Source organism: Triticum dicoccoides, chromosome 2B, assembly GCF_002162155.2.
Source record: "Triticum dicoccoides isolate Atlit2015 ecotype Zavitan chromosome 2B, WEW_v2.0, whole genome shotgun sequence".
Lineage (NCBI taxonomy): Eukaryota > Viridiplantae > Streptophyta > Magnoliopsida > Poales > Poaceae > Triticum > Triticum dicoccoides.
Genome location: NC_041383.1, coordinates 15,426,669 through 15,443,813, shown reverse-complemented (window position 1 = coordinate 15,443,813; position 17,145 = coordinate 15,426,669). Strand labels below are relative to the sequence as shown.

The following is a 17,145-nucleotide window of genomic DNA, read 5'->3' as shown; positions in this document are numbered from 1 at the left end:
TATAGGAAGGCATTGAGAAGTAATAAGTAGATGATGGGTTTCTAGAGTGATAAAAGCTTAAACCCTAGTTTATGAGTTGCTTCGTAAGGGGCTGATTTGGATCCACATGTTTCATGCCAAGGTTAGGTTTACCCTAATACTTTTTTTGTAGTTGCGGATGCTTGCAATAGGGGATAATCATAAGTGGGATGTTTGTCCAAGAAAGGGCAGTACCCAAGCATCGGTCCACCCACATATCAAATTATCAAAGTGATGAACGCGAAGCATATGAGCGTGATGAAAACTAGCTTGATGATAATTCCCATGTGTCCTCGGGAGCGCTTTTCTCTATATAAGAACTTGTCGAAGCTTGTCCTTTGCTACAAAAAGGATTGGGCCACCTTGCTGCACTTTATTTACTTTTGTTACTTGTTACCCGTTACAAATTACCTTATCACAAAACTAACTGTTACCGATAATTTCAGTGCGAGCAGAGAAAACCTTACTGAAAACCGCTTTTCATTTCCTTCTGCTCGTCGTTGGGTTCGACACTCTTACTTATCAAAATGACTACGATAGATCCCCTACACTGGTGGGTCATCAGACCTCTAACAAGTACTTTGCCTAAAAGATGGAGGAGAATTGCTCAACTAGTAAGCATGTGCTTAGAATGTCTGGGTACTACAATCACTTGAATCAAATGGGAGTTAATCTTCCAGATAAGATAGTGATTGACAGAGTTCTCTAGTCACCATCATCAAGTTACTGGAACTTCGTGATGAACTATAATATGCAAGGGATGAAGAAATAAATTCCCGAGGTCTTCGTGATGCTGAAATCGACGAAGGTAGAAATCAAGAAAAAGCATCAAGTGTTGATGATTAAACAAGATCACTATTTTCAAGAAAAGGGCAAAGGTAAAGAAAGGGAACTTCAAGAAGAATAACAAGCAAGTTGTTGCTCCCGTGAAGAAGCCCAAAGCTAGACCTGAGCCTGAAACGTAGTGCTTCTACTGCAAAAGGGAAATGGTCACTAGAAGCGGAACTGCCGCAAACAATTGGTGGATAAGACGGATGGCAAAGTGAACAAAGTTATATTTGATATACATTTTATTGATGTGTACCTTACTAATGCTCATAGTAACCCCTGGGTATTTGATACTTGTTCGGTTGCTAAGATTAGTAACTCGAAACAGGAGTTGCAGAATAAATAGAGACTAGTTAAGGATGAAGTGATGATGTGTGTTGGAAGTGGTTCCAAGATTGATATGATCATCATCGCACACTCCTTATACTTTCAGGATTAGTGTTGAAGCTGAATAAATATTATTTGGTGTTTGCGTTGAGCATGAATATGATTAGATCATGTTAATTGCAATACGGTTATTCATTTAAGACAAAGAATAATTGTTATTCTGTTTACATGAATAAAACCTTCTATGGTCATACACCCAATGTTGATGGTTTATTGAATCTCGATCATGGTAATACACATATTCATAGTATTGATGCCAAAAGATGCAAAGTTGATAATGATAGTGAAATTTATTTGTGGCACTGCCGTTTGGGTCATATCGGTGTAAAGCGCATGAAGATACTCCATGCTGATGGAATTTTGGAATCACTTGATTATGATTCATTTGATACTTGCGAACCGTGCCTTATGGGCAAGATGACTAAAAACTCCGTTCTCCGAAACAATGGAACGAGCTAGTGACTTATTGGAAATAATACATACCGATGTATGCAGTCCAATGAGTGTAGATGCTCGTGGCGGGTATCGTTATTTTCTGACCTTCGCAGATTATTTGAGCAGATATGGGTGTATCTACTTAAATGAAACACAAGTCTAAAACATTTGAAAAGTTTAAAGAACTTCAGAGTGAAGTCGAGAATCATCGTAACAAGACAATAAAGTTTCTACGACCTGATCGCAGAGGCGAATATTTGAGTTACGAGTTTGGCCTTCATTAAAACAATGTGGAACAGTTTCACAGCTCACGCCACCTAGAACACCACAACGTAATGGTGTGTCCGAACGTCATAACCACACTTTATTAGATATGGTGCAATCTATGATGTCTCTTACCAATTTACCACTATCGTTTTGGGGTTATGCATTAGAGATAGCTGAATTCACTTTAAACAGGGGACCATCAAAAATCCGTTGAGACGAAGCCTTATAACGGTGGTTTGGCAAGAAACCAAAGTTGTCGTTTCTTAAAGTTTGGGGTTGCGATGCTTATGTGAAAAAGCTTCAACCTGATAAGCTGAAACCCAAATCGGAGAAGTGCATATTCATAGGATACCCAAAGGAAACTGTTGGGTACACCTTCTATCACAGATCCGAAGGCAAGATATTCGTTGCTAAGAATGGATCCTTTCTAGAGAAGGAGTTTCTCTTGAAAGAAGTGAGTGGGTGGAAAGTAGAGCTTGATGAAGTAATTGTACCTTCTCCCGAATTGGAAAGTAGTTCATCACAGAAATCAGTTCCACTGATTCCTACACAAATTAGTGAGGAAGCTAATGATGATGATCATGAAAGTTCAGATCAAGTTACTACAGAACCTCGTAGGTCTTCCAGAGTACGGTCCGCACCAGCGTGGTACGGCGATCCTATTCTAGAAGTCATGTTACTAGACCATGATAAACCTACGGAATATGAGGATGCGATGATGAGTCCAGATTCCGCAAAATGACTTGAGGTCATGAAATATGAGATAGGATCCATGTATGAGAACAAAGTGAGGACTTTGGTGGACTTGCCCGATGATCGGCAAGCCATAGAAAATAAATGGATCTTCAAGAGGAAGACAGACGTTGATAGTAGTGTTACTATCTACAAAGCTCGACTTGTCGGAAAAAGGTTTTCGACAAAGTTCAAGGAGTTGACTACGATGAGACTTTCTCACCCGTAGCGATGCTTAAGTCTGTCAAAATCATGTTAGCAATTGCTGCATTTTATGATTATGAAATTCGGCAGATGGATGTCAAAATTGCATTCCTGAATGGATTTCTGGAAGAAGAGTTGTATATGATGCAACCAGAAGGTTTTGTCGATCCAAAGGGTGCTAACAAAGTGTGCAAGCTCCAGCGATCCATTTATGGACTAGTGCAAGCCTCTCGGAGTTGGAATAAATTCTTTGATAATGTAATCAAAGCATATGGTTTTATACAGACTTTTGGAGAAGCATGTATTCACAAGAAAGTGAGTGGGAGCTCTGTAGCATTTTCTAATATTATATGTGGATGACATATTGTTGATTGGAAATGATATAGAATTTCTGGATAGCATAAAGGGATACTTGAATAAGAGTTTTTCAATGGAAGACCTCGGTGAAACTTCTTACATATTGGGCATCAAGATCTATAGAGATAGATCAAGACGCTTGATAAGTTTTTTCAATGAGTAAATACCTTGACAAGTTTTTGAAAGAGTTCAAAATGGATCAGTCAAAGAAGGAGTTCATGTATGTATTATAAGGTGTAAAATTGAGTAAGACTCAAAGCCCGACCACGGCAGAAGATAGAAAGAGAATGAAAGTCATTCCCTATGCCATAGTCATAGGTTCTATAAAGTATGTTGTACTGTGTACCAGACCTATTGTGTACCTTGCCATGAGTTTGGCAAGGGGGTACAATATTGATCTAAGAGTAGATCACTGGATAACGGTCAAAATTATCCTTAGTGAGGACTAAGGAAATGTTTCTCGGTAATGGGGGTGATAAAGAGTTCGTCATAAAGAGTTATGTCAATGCAAGCTTTTACACCGATCCAGATGACTCTAAATCTCAATCTGGATACGTATTGAAAGTAGGAGCAATTAGCTAGAGTAGCTCCATGCAGAGCATTATAGACATAGACTATTTGCAAAATACGTACGCTGAATGTGATAGACCCGTTGACTAAACTTCTCTCACGAGCAAAACATGATCACACCTTAGTATTCTTTGGGTGTTAATCAGATAGCGATGTGAACTAGATTATTGACTCTAGTAAACCCTTTGGGTGTTAGTCACATGGCGATGTAAACTATGGGTGTTAATCACATACAGATGTGAACTATTGATGTTAAATCACATGGCGATGTGAACTAGATTATTGACTCTAGTGCAAGTGGGAGACTGAAGGAAATATGCCCTAGAGGCAATAATGAAGTTATTATTTATTTCCTTATTTCATGATACATGTTTATTATTCATGCTAGAATTGTATTAACCAGAAACTTAGTACATGTGTGAATACATAGACAAAACATAGTGTCCCTAGTATGCCTCTACTTGACTAGCTCGTCAATCAAAGATGGTTATGTTTCCTCACCATAGACATGTGTTGTCATTTGATGAATAGGATCACATCATTAGGATAATGATGTGATGGACATGACCCATCCGTTAGCTTAGCATTATGATCGTTACAGTTTCATTGCTACTGCTTTCTTCATGACTTATACAAGTTCCTCGGACTATGAGATTATGTAACTCCTGAGTACCGGAGGAACACTTTGTGTGCTACCAAACGTCACAACGTAAATTGGTGATTATAACGGTGCTCTACAGGTGTCTCCGAAGGTGTTTGTTGGGTTGGCATAGATCGAGATTCGGATTTGTCACTCCGTATTTCGGAGAGCTATCTTTGGGCCCTCTCGGTAATACTCATCACTATAAGCCCTGAAAGCATTGTAACTAATGAGTTAGTTGCGGGATGAAGTATTACAGAACGAGTAAAGAGACTTGCCGGTAACGAGATTGAACTAGGTATGATGATACCAACGATCGAATCTCGGGCAAGTAACATGCCGATGACAAAGGGAACAACGTATGTTGTTATGCGGTTTGACCGATAAAGATCTTTGTAGAATATGTAGGAACCAACATGAGCATCCAGGTTACGCTATTGGTTATTGACCGGAGACGTGTCTCGGTCATGTCTACATAGTTCTCGAACCTGTAGGATCCGCACGCTTAACGTTCGATGCCGGTTGGTATTATGAGTTTATGTGATATGATGTACCGAAGGTTGTTCGGAGTCCCGGATGTGATCACGGACATGGCGAGGAGTATTGAAATGGTCGAGACATAATGATTGATATATTGGACGGCTATGTTCGGACACCGGAAGTGTTCCGGAGAAGTTTCGGATAAAACTGGAGTACCGGGGGGTTACCGGAACCCCCGGGGGGGTTATTGGGCCTCATGGGCCAAGTGGTGGAAGAGAGGAGGCAGGCCAAGGTGGGGCGCACGGCCCCCTAGCCCAAACCAAACTGGACTAGGGGGGCGGCCCCCCTTTCCTTCTCTCCTTCCCCTCGTTCCTTCCCCTCCTAGTTGGACTAGGAAAGGGGGAACCTATGCCTACTTGGAGTAGGATTCCCCCCTTGGGGCGCAGCCCTTGAGGCTGGCTGGCCCCCTCCTCCACTCCATTATATACGGGGGAGGGGGGCACCCCATAGACACAAGTTGATCTTTTAGCCGTGTGCGGTGGGCCCCTCCACAGATTTCCACCTCGGTCATATCATCGTAGTGCTTAGGCGAAGCCCTGTGCCTGTAACTTCATCGTCACCGTCAACACGATGTCATGCTAACGAAACTCTCCCTCGACCTCAGCTGGATCTAGAGTTCGTGGGACGTCACCGAGCTAAACGTGTGCAGATCGCGGAGGTGCCGTACCTTTGGTGCTAGAATCGGTCGGACCATGAAGACGTATGACTAGATCGATCACGTTGTCATAACGCTTCCACTTTTGGTCTACGAGAGTACGTAGACAACAATCTCCCCTCTCGTTGATATGCATCACCTAGATTGATCTTGCGTGATCGTAGGAATTTTTTTGAAATTACTGTGTTCCCCAATAGGTGAGTGCATGATGGTATATCTTTAGATCTTGCAATTGGATCTTTTAGTTTCTTGTTTTATCACTAGTTTGGTTTATAAAAAGAAAATTACAAAAAAATGGAATGGAGGTTACCTCATATTATTCGTCTTAATAATGTCTTTCATGAAAATGATGGAAAGGAAAATTGTGCTGAATTGATAGAAGAAGAATTCAATAAGATGTTTGGCATAAATGATGAGCATGATTGCAGTGTTGTTAGTATGAATTCTTTGAATATCCATGATGCTAATGATATGCAAAGCCATAAGCTTGGGCATGCTATGTTTTATGAAGATGATATTTTTTCCACCAAGTTTTGATGAGAAACAATATTATGATGATAGCATGCCTCCTATTTATGATGATTATATTGATGAAAGTGGATATGGAGAGGTCATGACTTTATTTAGTGATGATTCCACTATTTTGGAAGAGGTTCCAATTTATTATGAGAACAAAGTTGCTATCTATGATTATTATGGTGATGACATGTATTCTATAAAGAATAATGATAACCATGAAACTTGTCATCATGATTTTAATTTTCAATCCCATGATAGTTATTTTGTTGAGTTTACTTCGACTACTATTCATGAGAATAAATTTGCTTATGTGGAGAGTAATAAAATTTCTATGCTTGTGGATCATGAAAAGAATGCTTTATATGGTAGCTATATTGTTAAATTCATTCATGATGCTACTGAAAATTATTATGAGGGAGGGACATATGCTTGTAGGAATTGCAACAATATCAAGTTTCCTCTCTTTATGTTGAAAGTTTTGAAGTTGTGCTTGTTTTGCCTTCCTATGCTAGTTGATTCTTTCTCCCACGAATTATTTTCTCACAAAATCCCTTTGCATAGGAAGTGGGTTAGACTTAAATGTTCTAGTCATATGCTTCATGATGCTCTCTTTGTGTTTCATCTCTTATCCTTTATGCAAGCATCATTGAAATCATCATGCCGAGCTAAAAGGCATTAAAGAAAATCGCTTTTTGGGAGACAACCCAACATTTACCCCTACTGTTTTTATGTGTTCACATGATTAATTATGCTACTGTAGTAATCATGTTTTATTGCTTTTGTTTCAATAAAGTGCCAAGTAAAGCCTTTGGGATAGTGTGGATGATAGATGACTTGAATCTGTGCAAAAACGGAAACTTTTGCGCTCAGTCCAGGAATTTCAGAAATTCACTGGAATGTGCTTTTGATCTGAATTTTTTAAAGGTGATAGATATACAAATTCTCTATGTTGTCGTAATTTTTCAGAATGTTTTGAGTAGCAGAAGTATGGTTGTTTTCCAGATCATTACATATTGTTCTGTTTTTGACAGATTCTGTTTTCAACGCATAGTTCGCTTGCTATCTAGTTTTTGTGGCTTATATTGTTCAATATAAATTGTAGAAATGATATGCTACAGTAGGTATTGTGTGAGAACAATTATGAATCTTTTCTTTGACAGTACCAAAGTGAATGATTTGCTTTATCATACTAACCTATCTCACAAAGTTCCGTTAACTTTTGTGTGATTGAAGTTTTCAATTTTTGGGTGAGATGTCAAAATGAGGAGAATAAGGAGTGACAAGACCCTAAGCTCGGAGATGCCCAAGGCACCGCAAGTTAATATTCAAGGAATATCCAAACAACTAAGCTTGGGGATGCCTCGGAAGGCATCCCCTCTTTCGTCTCCAACATTATCGGTAATCTTACTCGGGGCTATATTTTCATTCGTCACATGATACGAGTTTTGCTTGGAACGTCATTTTATTTTGTTTTTCTTTGCTTTCTGCTATCTATAATAATGTTTTTCATCTTTTACTTCAATAAAAATGTCAAGTATAGCCTTTGCCATGCTTATTTTGCAAGTATATGAGTTGCTGTTTCAAAACACAAAGTTTATCGTTGTTGCAAAAATTCTCTAGAAAAGTCAGAATGTCGTAAAATGTTGAAACTTTTTTCATAGTAAGCTATAATAAATTTTCTACAGTGTGGTAATTTTTAAGAATTTTTGGAGTTAGGGAAGTATGCTGAATATTGCACTCTTTGCAGACTGTTCTGTTTGACATATTGCTGTTATGTTTGCATTGTTTGCATATGTTTGCTTATTTAATAATTCTATTTGAGGATAGAAGTATTAAATATGCAGAGGCATTTAGTATGCTATGTTGAATAATAATTTTAGTGATTTTCTACAGTAGAGAATGATAAGGTTATTGCATTGATTTATACTAACTTATCTCACGAGTGCTTGTTGAGTTTTGTGTGGATCAAGTTTTAAAGGTTTAGGGAAACCGTGATATAAAAGGAATTAAGGAGACACAAAATCTCATGTTTGGGGATGCCCAATGCATCCCAAGATAATATTTCAAGAAGTCTCAAGCATCTAGGCTTGGGGATGCCCCTGTAGGCATCCCACCTTTCTTCATCAACAATTATCGGTTAGTATCGGTTGAGCCTAAATTTTGGCTTCTTCACATGAGTTGTGCTATTCCTGGAATGCCATTTTATTTTGTTTTTCTTGCTGTTTTAATAAAATACTTAGATCTGAAAGTTTTTAAATAAGAGAGAGTTCACAATCAGCTTCCTATTTAGTCCACAATCTTCACTTATATCTTTTTGGAGTAGCTTGTCATTTACTCTTGTGCTTCACTTATATCCTATGAGTAAATTGTTGAATGAGTTGAATATCATGAAGTTGAAATTATATGTTCATATCATGCCTAGTAGTAGCTTCACATTGGGTTTAGAAAGTGAAATCTTTTGAAGCTTGACAATCACAATATTGGTCATACAAGCAATTCATGAATGATTAGTATAAGGAAGAGAACTTTCACATGCAAATATATGATCTTGGAAATCTTCTATGATTGTGGATACCCATTAATTATTTTCAAACTTGAGTAAATTAGTTGAAGTTGGACAAGGAACAAAGTAATGAGTTATGGTTGTGTATATTTGCATAGAAGTTATATTGTCACAGATCCTCCAACATGTGGTGTTTTCCTAGGATCTTTTGCTAGCCAAAAAATCATACTAAGTAGAGATACTACTTGTGCATCCAAAAACCCTTAAACCCAGTTTCTTGCCATGAATGACCACCATACCTATGGGTTGAATAAGATCCGTCAAGTAAGTTGTCATCGATGCAAAGTAATAAAAGCGACGAACTGCATAGTAAAGGTTGCTATCATAAGGGGCAATATAACATGACATTCCTTTGCATTAAGAGTTTGGTCATCCAAATAAAAAGTGCATGGCAACCTCTGCTTCCCTCTGCGAAGGGCCTATCTTTTACTTTTCAATATTTACACAAAGAGTCGATAGTATAAATTCTCATTTCAACCTCGATTATTCCCTAGTTGGCAAGCATCATGTGGTGGGAAAAGATCTAGGCACATATGACCAGTCAAATATATTTGATCATGATTTATTATTGTTGACAATTATCTCTATGATAAATGAATTGGGAAGCGAAATATTAAGCCCCTATCTTTCTCTGTGTTTGATGGATGCCATTTGTTCTAAGAATATGCTTTGAGTAGTAGCAATCATGGAAGACTATATGATGATTGAGTATGTGGAGCTATTACTTAGACTCTGTTGAATAAGTTGAATTGCAATTGTTTGGTGACTACGAATATAGGTTGTTGAGTTTCAAGAGAATTCATTGTTTGAACCTTAACATGTGAATTGGTTGCTACTTTAACATGAAAAGTTTTATGAGAAAGAGTTGTTGTTATGATGCTAGGAAAAGTGATTGTAATTATTATTGATCAAACTTATGCACTTTGCTAGCATTCACACTTCATAAATTATTTCTTTTATCATTTACCTACTCGAGGACGAGTAGGAATTAACCTTGGGGATGCTGATACGTCTCCAACGTATCTATAATTTATGAAGTATTCATGCCATGTTTACAACATTTTTATATGATTTTGGTATGATTTGCATGGAACTAACCCGGGCTGACGTTGTTTTCAGCAGAACTATCATGGTGTTGTTTTTTGTGCAGAAATGAAAGTTCTCCAAATGAGCTGAAACTTTTTGACGTTTTTTTTGGAACAAAAGAGACCCCCGAAGCTTTGTGGAAGGACCAAAAGGTGAAGGAGTAGGGAAGAATATACCAGGGCGTGCCTGGGCCCTTGCCCATGCCCTGGTGGGTTGTGCTCACCTCAAGGCTCATCTTTGCATGAAACCAACGCCAAAAAATCCTGTAAATAGAGAAACTATCAGAAATAACCCTAGATTAGAAGTTCCGCCGCTACAAGCCTCTGTAGCCACGAAAAGCCAATCTAGACCCCGTTCCAGCACTCCGCCGGAGGGGAAAATCATCACCGGTGGCCATCTTCATCATCCAGGCGGCCACCATGATGAGGAGGGAGTAGTCCACCCTCGGGACTGAGGGTCTGTACCAGTAGCTATGAGTTTGGTCTCTCTCTATCTCTCTCTCTCTCATGTTCTTGAGATGTCATGATCTTGATGTATCATGGGCTTTGTTAATATATTTGGATCATATGATGTTTTCCCCTCTCTATCTTCTTGTGATGAATTGAGTTTTCCCTTTGAGATTTTGTTTTATCGGATTGAATATTTTTATGGATTTGACAGCACTTGGTATATGTCTTGCATATGAATACCCGGAGTGACAATGGTTATTATCTTGATTCACTTGATATATATTTTGACACTCAACACGCGGATTCCTGAGGTTACATTGGGGTAATATATGCATAGGGGTTGATGCACGTTCTCGTCGTTGTTTCTCCGGTAGAAATCTTGGGGCACTCTTTGAGGTTCTTTGTGTTGGATCGAGTATTATGAATCTAAAATTGTTTGATGCATATCGTATAATTAACTCACACATACTTGTGGTGACATTGGAGTATCTAGGTAACATTAGAGTTGGTTAATGCGTATCATATGGTGGCATTTTAGTACAAACTCTTGAATAGATCAATCGGAAAGAATAGCTTGGTGTTATTTTAGTATGAACTCTAGGATAGATTGATTGGAAAGAATATCTTTGAGGTGGTTTCGCATCCTACAAACAATTTCGTCTTATGTTCTCCGCTAGATAGGAACTTTGAAGTGATTCTTCATCGCATGTTGAGGGATGGTTATGTGATCCAATTATATTAGCATTGTTGAGAGATTGCACTAGCTAATTACTCAATTGCTACCTTGCTGTTCTTTATTGTTCCTATTACAAAAATTAATGTCTACTATCCATACTACACTTTTATTACCGTCTTTTCACCGAACTAGTGCACCTATACAATTTTCCATTGTATTGGGTGTGTTGGGGACACAAGAGACTTTTTATTATTTGGTTGCTTGGTTGTTTGAGAGAGACAATCTTCATCCTATACCTCCCACGGATTCATAAACCATAGGTCATCCACTTGAGAGAAAATTGCTACTGTCCTACAAATCTCTGCGCTTGGAGGCCCAACACAAGTCTACAAGAAAAAGTTGCGTAGTAGACATCACTAACAAATCAACTACCATACCTATCAGTGTTTGTGAGGATGTGACCATTGTAGTTGCAAATGTTACTATCTTAACAGACTTTGTTATACTTGATATGCCCGAGGACGACAACATGTCGATTATCCTTGGCAGACCCTTTTTGAATACTGCAGGTGCTGTTATTGATTGGAAGAAAAGCAAGGTCACTTTTCATATCAATGCTAAAGAGCATACGGTGCCTTTCCGAAGAAACAATTTCAAATGAATGGTATTAATGTTATTGAAAAGACTGCGACAATTACTATTGGAATTTTTCAAATCCCTCTTCCTACTACTAAAAGGAAATATGAATTACTTATTATAGGGGATATGTATATTCCTGTTGAGTTAACCTAGTGTTATACGAAGATTCTTCGGTTTCATGTTAATCGAAAATAGTTTGTTAATAAGACTTGATCAACCTTATTAATGGATCTTTAGAGGCATGTGGTCGATGAATTTAGTAAGAACAACCTTCTATCCCTATGTTTTGTTTTCTGTTATTTTTAGTTAAATGCAATAAAATGCCATGTTTACTCTGTTTTCTGAATTATCCGTGGAATAAAAAAATAACCCAAAAATAAAAGTGCTTAGAATGACATGAAATTTAACATGATTTTTTTCTGAATATTGGTGAATTTCTGGTACTGAAAACACCAAAGGGGGGTGCCCACTAGGCACCAGGGCGCGCCCTCGTGGGTGTTGGGCCCACATGACCCCTTCACTTACTCTCTCAGCTCACATCGTCACTCACTTCCAGAAAAAAACCCTGTAGCTCTCTCTCTCTCTCTCGTGTTCTTGCTCCCAAACCTAAGATTTTTGATCTCTTTACTCGGAGCTCCGTATCCGAAACTATTTTGGTGGATTTCTACTTTGTCTGTGACTCCTCCATTGCTCCAGTTAGTTTTTGCTTTAGTGGTTTATATTTTGAGTAATTAGCTACTCTTGGTGCTACTGGAAATGAGCTTGCATGTTGGATTCTTTGAGTTTCAAGTTGTTTGAATGCTTGATATAGCTTCTAGACATCCATATGAGCAGTTGTTTTCAATCTTGTGAAGTTTTATTGATATTATTTTGTGGCCCAAAATTTTCAGAAATTGTTCGCAGATAAAATGAACCTTTTTAGGGGGAGCTCTTCGAGGCGGAGGTCCTTGGAGGCATCGTCAAGTGGGAGCTCGATACGTCAAGCCAATGTTGAACCGAGGGCAAGCTCGGTACATGATACTGACACTAAATTGTGCCTATGACCGTGTGACAAGTTCACGATAGGTGCGGGTATTAAAGAAGAATGTAATCAGTATGTTCATAGCACTGAGCTCGCTCCTATGGTGAGAGCGAATAAGAGGCAACGCACGCTCCAAGCGATCATGGCATGGAGATCGCAATCTCCCGACCTTTCTGTGATGAAACAGGGAACAATCACTAGTAAAAAAACGATTTTTAGTACCGGTTCGTAAGGACCTTTAGAACCGGTTCTGGAACCGGCACTAAAGAGTGGGGACTAAAGGTCCCCCCTTTAGTCCCGGTTCAACACGAACCGGGACCAAAGGCCCACCACGTGGCACGAGGCGCGCCGTGGTCTGGGGAACCTTTAGTCCCGGTTGGTAAGGATCTTTTTTGAAATAAAGCAAAAATAGCCCGTCTACTGGGCCGGCACGGCCTGCATACGACTAGAAACCCAATCTCTAGTTGGGCCAAGATGCAGGCCCGTACGGCCCAGTAAGCCCCACAGGGCAGAAGACTTGCAATAGGCCCACAAAGGCCTGCTTAGAGAGGAGCTCGACACGGTAGCCGTGGCGGGGCTTATAAACCGGTGCGAGTTCCTCTCAACTAGCAAGGTGGGACTAAACATTGTGCACTGCGGGTGGCAGTTTAGTACCGGTTGGTGGCTCCAACCGATACTAAAGGGGGGGGTCTTTAGTACCGGTTGGAGCCATCAACCCGTACTAACACCGCCTTTAGTATGAGTTGGTGGCTCCAACCGGTACAGACCCCCTCCCCCCTTTAGTACCGGTTGGAGCCATCAACCCGTACTAAAGGCCACCACCTATTTAGTACCGGTTCGTGGCACGAATCGGTACTAAAGGTTCGCCATGAACCGGTACTAATGAGCGCCGCCCGCCTGGCCGTTGGAACCGGCATTAATGATTACATTAGTGCCGGTTCAATTGCAAACCGGGACTAATAAATTTCACATTAGACCCTTTTTCTACTAGTGAATCGGCGGCCGCCCACGTGCCCCCACCATCGTGGCCTACATTCCATGTGTGACAATTGCTACCTGCGCAAAAAGGACAACACGCTCACATAGACCCGCAGCCGGACACGCTCACAGAAATCTATCCATTTAGAGGGGAGCGAGAGGAAGCTGTTGTTCTTATGTGAGAAGAAAAGGATATGGCAGGCGATGCCAAAAGCATAGAATGTGCTTTAATGGAAGGACTGGGATATGCAACCGTCATTGCAAGTCCCATCCAACTGGCCATCTAAGGACACAAAACACATAGGAGAACCGAACATCCGGGTGGGCAGAGAGCCTTGTAGGCGTCCCTCGGACGCTTGAGGCGGCTTGCGCGGCACCAGGCCAATAGTATAACATGCAATATTTTTGGCACCGATAAAGGCGTCGATCATCGCCTTCCATCTTTCTTCAGTGATTGTTCTTGCTTAATTAGCTTCTACCTCCGTTTCATGATGAAGTGCATATAGATTTTTGTGGAAAATATACCTCACCAACTTTGACCAAGTTTGTGAAAAAACATTTGCGTCTACATTGCCAAACATATATCATTAGATACATTATAAGACATAATTTCATATTTTAAAATATTTGATATTGTAGATATAAACAGTTTTCTCTATGAATTAACATAAGTTGACTTAAAAATCTATACATACTACATTATGAAATGGATGGAGTACTTTTCTTGTAGGGTGGATATCAACTAAATCAACGATGCTTGCGGAGGGGCAGAAAACAATTAGGCTTTGTTTGATAGCTACCTGTTCCGTGCAACTAAGCCATGATGTGATCGATGGTTTTCTCTGTGATGGAGCAGGGCTTGGCTCATGAGACTTGCATTGATATGATCCTGCACTCTTGTGTGGGCACCGTGAACCCATGCGACGAGGAAGAGAGGGACCTCTTTCATGCCCTGGGGAAGGTCACGATAGGGGATGGGAACAAGGCGAGCTTTTGGGAATCCGCCCGGCTAAACTGGCTTAGGCCCAAGCAGATTGCACAATTAATATTTGACATTTCCAAAAATAAGAGATCGAGTTTAAGCAAGGCTATCCAGAATGACGCTTGGGTAGATCAAATTTAGTTCACAAATGGCCTAACAGTGCGCACATCTAGGAGTTCATCTCACAGTGGACTACTGTGGCACAAGTGCATCTCCAACACGATGAACACGACGTCGTCGAAGAAGATACAATTAAAGAGACCTAAAAACAACACCCATTCGCAAGAAACCACTCAATAATTATCTGAATTTACGAACACGGCCTTTACCACCTGAGTTATCCTCTCTTCTTGGTGGAGGACTCTACTGGTCCAATGTGCCATAAGCGACTCGCAGCTTCACAACATCAACCACCTCATTCGCCATGGCCGTCTTGAACAATTCTTCATAATCGATCACGATATCTTGGCTGATGCTGGTGCTCTGCACGACGAGCTTGTCATCGCACCGCATGTATGGTGGCGCCGCCTCCTGCGCTTGCAGAATCACGCCCACGTCACGGCTGGAGAATGGAGGGATGGTCCCTTGGCCTGGCCGCACACTGTACTTGTTCTTATCGATCAATATGTTGAATGCGATGAAGCCACCCGTGTTGTTGGTTAGGTGCAGGCAATACGACGCTTCCTTCCTTAGCTCAAAGAGGAACCTCAGCACCCTGGGCGGATCCACCGACAGAATGTTAGCGTTGCAGCTTCTCTGCAAAGGAAAAAAGAAGAGGTTGACTCGTGCAGCCAAATCATAAATAAAAAGAATATCATTCCGCAGGTACATATTCAACAGAAATTTGACAGGCCAAAAATATTGAAACAGAGGATTGCAAACATTAATTGAAGAAAACTACAGGGGCATCCATGTATTCCCAGTGGTCAAGCAAACGTACCTGGAAAGTGAGGTCTTTTGGCAGATCAGAAGCTAGTGACATTTTCTCAATCTTAGCTTCTAGTTCCGCAAGTTCATGGACGACGTCCTCGATAGATGGCCTTTCGTTTCTGTCCTTGGCCACACACCTTAGTGTAATCTCCACAGTTGTACTCACTCGGAGGATATCTATTTCGTGCGAGGAATATCCAGGCTTTTCCTGCAACCTTCTCGTCCAGTTTTCAGTTACCTGCATGCAAAATTGTCACAGAAAACTCCATTAGAAAAATAATGCTCAGGTCTGTAAAATGTGAAAGAGACGCACGTATGTCCACGGTATAAACAGATAATTTGTACTAAAACCACGACACTTATTTTGCAACGGAGGGTGTAGATTTCTCTTACATGCTCAATGAAGTCTTTGGAAGACTTTTCAGCACGACAGAAGTAGCCCATATTACCGGCCATCATTTTTATAATCACCACTCCCAAACTGAATACGTCAAACTTCTTCGATACAGAGCCACTTTCTACATATTCCGGGGGCATGTACCCTCTGCATGATCAGAAATATAAGAATACGTGGTTATTGCAAGGCATAACCATAAAGCCAACTTAATACATGCGTCAAACTTACTGTGTCCCTTTGGCAGTCTCTGTTTTATGTGTTAATGTCGAAGAAACAAGTTTGGACAAACCAAGATCCGCGATTTTAGGCGTCATGCTCTTATCCAGCAATATGTTGGCTGGTTTTATGTCTAGATGGAAAATAGGCTTCTCCTGCGCGGTGTGAAGGTGATGTAAGCCCTCACAAGTCCCTCTGATGATTTTGTAGCATATGGGCCAATCAAGTTTACAAGATTCATCTGCAATTGGAAGTAAACACGGCAGCGTATCTGTCAGATATATGATGCCAAATCATTCATATGTTTTTTAATGCTGAATCATTCATATATCTTGGATGCAAGTCATACAAGAAATTTAATTACCTGTAATATGTTTATCGAGGCTTCCACCGTGCATATATTCGAAGCAGAGCACCCGTTCCATAATTTTCGCGAAGACGAGATCCCCTTTATGATCCATGTATTTGTTCCGAGTCTCGTAGCAGTAGCCAATTAGCCGCACAACATTTTGGTGGCGTACCTTACGAAGGTTACGGTATTCGGCGTGGAATTCCTTATCATCGAGTCCGTGCAGTTGATGGAGCTTCTTCACGGCAATTTCTTCTCCTTTATGAGTGGCCTGATAAATAAAACCGACAGCTTAAAATGGTACAGATCTTTATTGTAATAAATGTGAGAAATGCACAGAAAATAAAATGATTAGTCAATCATACCCTGTAAACATCTCCGTACCCACCGCTGCCAACTTTCTGTTCCTCTGCAAAGTTGTTTGTGATAGCTTCGATCTCATGGAGTTTAAAATCCATGCTGCGGCTATCTCGCACCCAGCGGGCTTGCAAGACGATCCTCTTCTTCTTTTTCCTCCTGAGAAACCAAAATTATAATGGGATACAGCATCTGTCAAGCACTAAAGTGGCATATAGTTTCCGCGTTTGCTACAGTTGAGGTGCCTGAAGTTTTTCGCCGCATCAGTCAACTCCCACAAGAATCTCCAAGGGTGAGACGGGGGCGTCAGGACTCAGGACCGCGCTGGAGACGGCGACGTAGCTCAGGCG

At 40.4% G+C, this 17,145-nt stretch overlaps 1 protein-coding gene across 1 annotated transcript in view; it reads right to left on the bottom strand.

Annotated features, from left to right (window-relative positions):
- Positions 1-14,647: 14,647 nt before the first annotated feature.
- The window catches only part of LOC119361767 (putative receptor-like protein kinase At4g00960), a 3,167-nt gene continuing 669 nt past the window's right edge, over positions 14,648-17,145 (bottom strand). Inside the window, exons 2-7 of the mRNA XM_037626914.1 lie at positions 16,804-16,954; positions 16,454-16,709; positions 16,102-16,330; positions 15,870-16,020; positions 15,487-15,714; positions 14,648-15,302 (exon numbers count right to left, since the gene is read on the bottom strand). Coding sequence (XP_037482811.1) covers positions 14,910-15,302; positions 15,487-15,714; positions 15,870-16,020; positions 16,102-16,330; positions 16,454-16,709; positions 16,804-16,896 — 1,350 coding nt within the window. The 5' untranslated portion in view covers positions 16,897-16,954 and the 3' untranslated portion in view covers positions 14,648-14,909. The remainder of the gene's footprint in view (positions 15,303-15,486; positions 15,715-15,869; positions 16,021-16,101; positions 16,331-16,453; positions 16,710-16,803; positions 16,955-17,145) is intronic.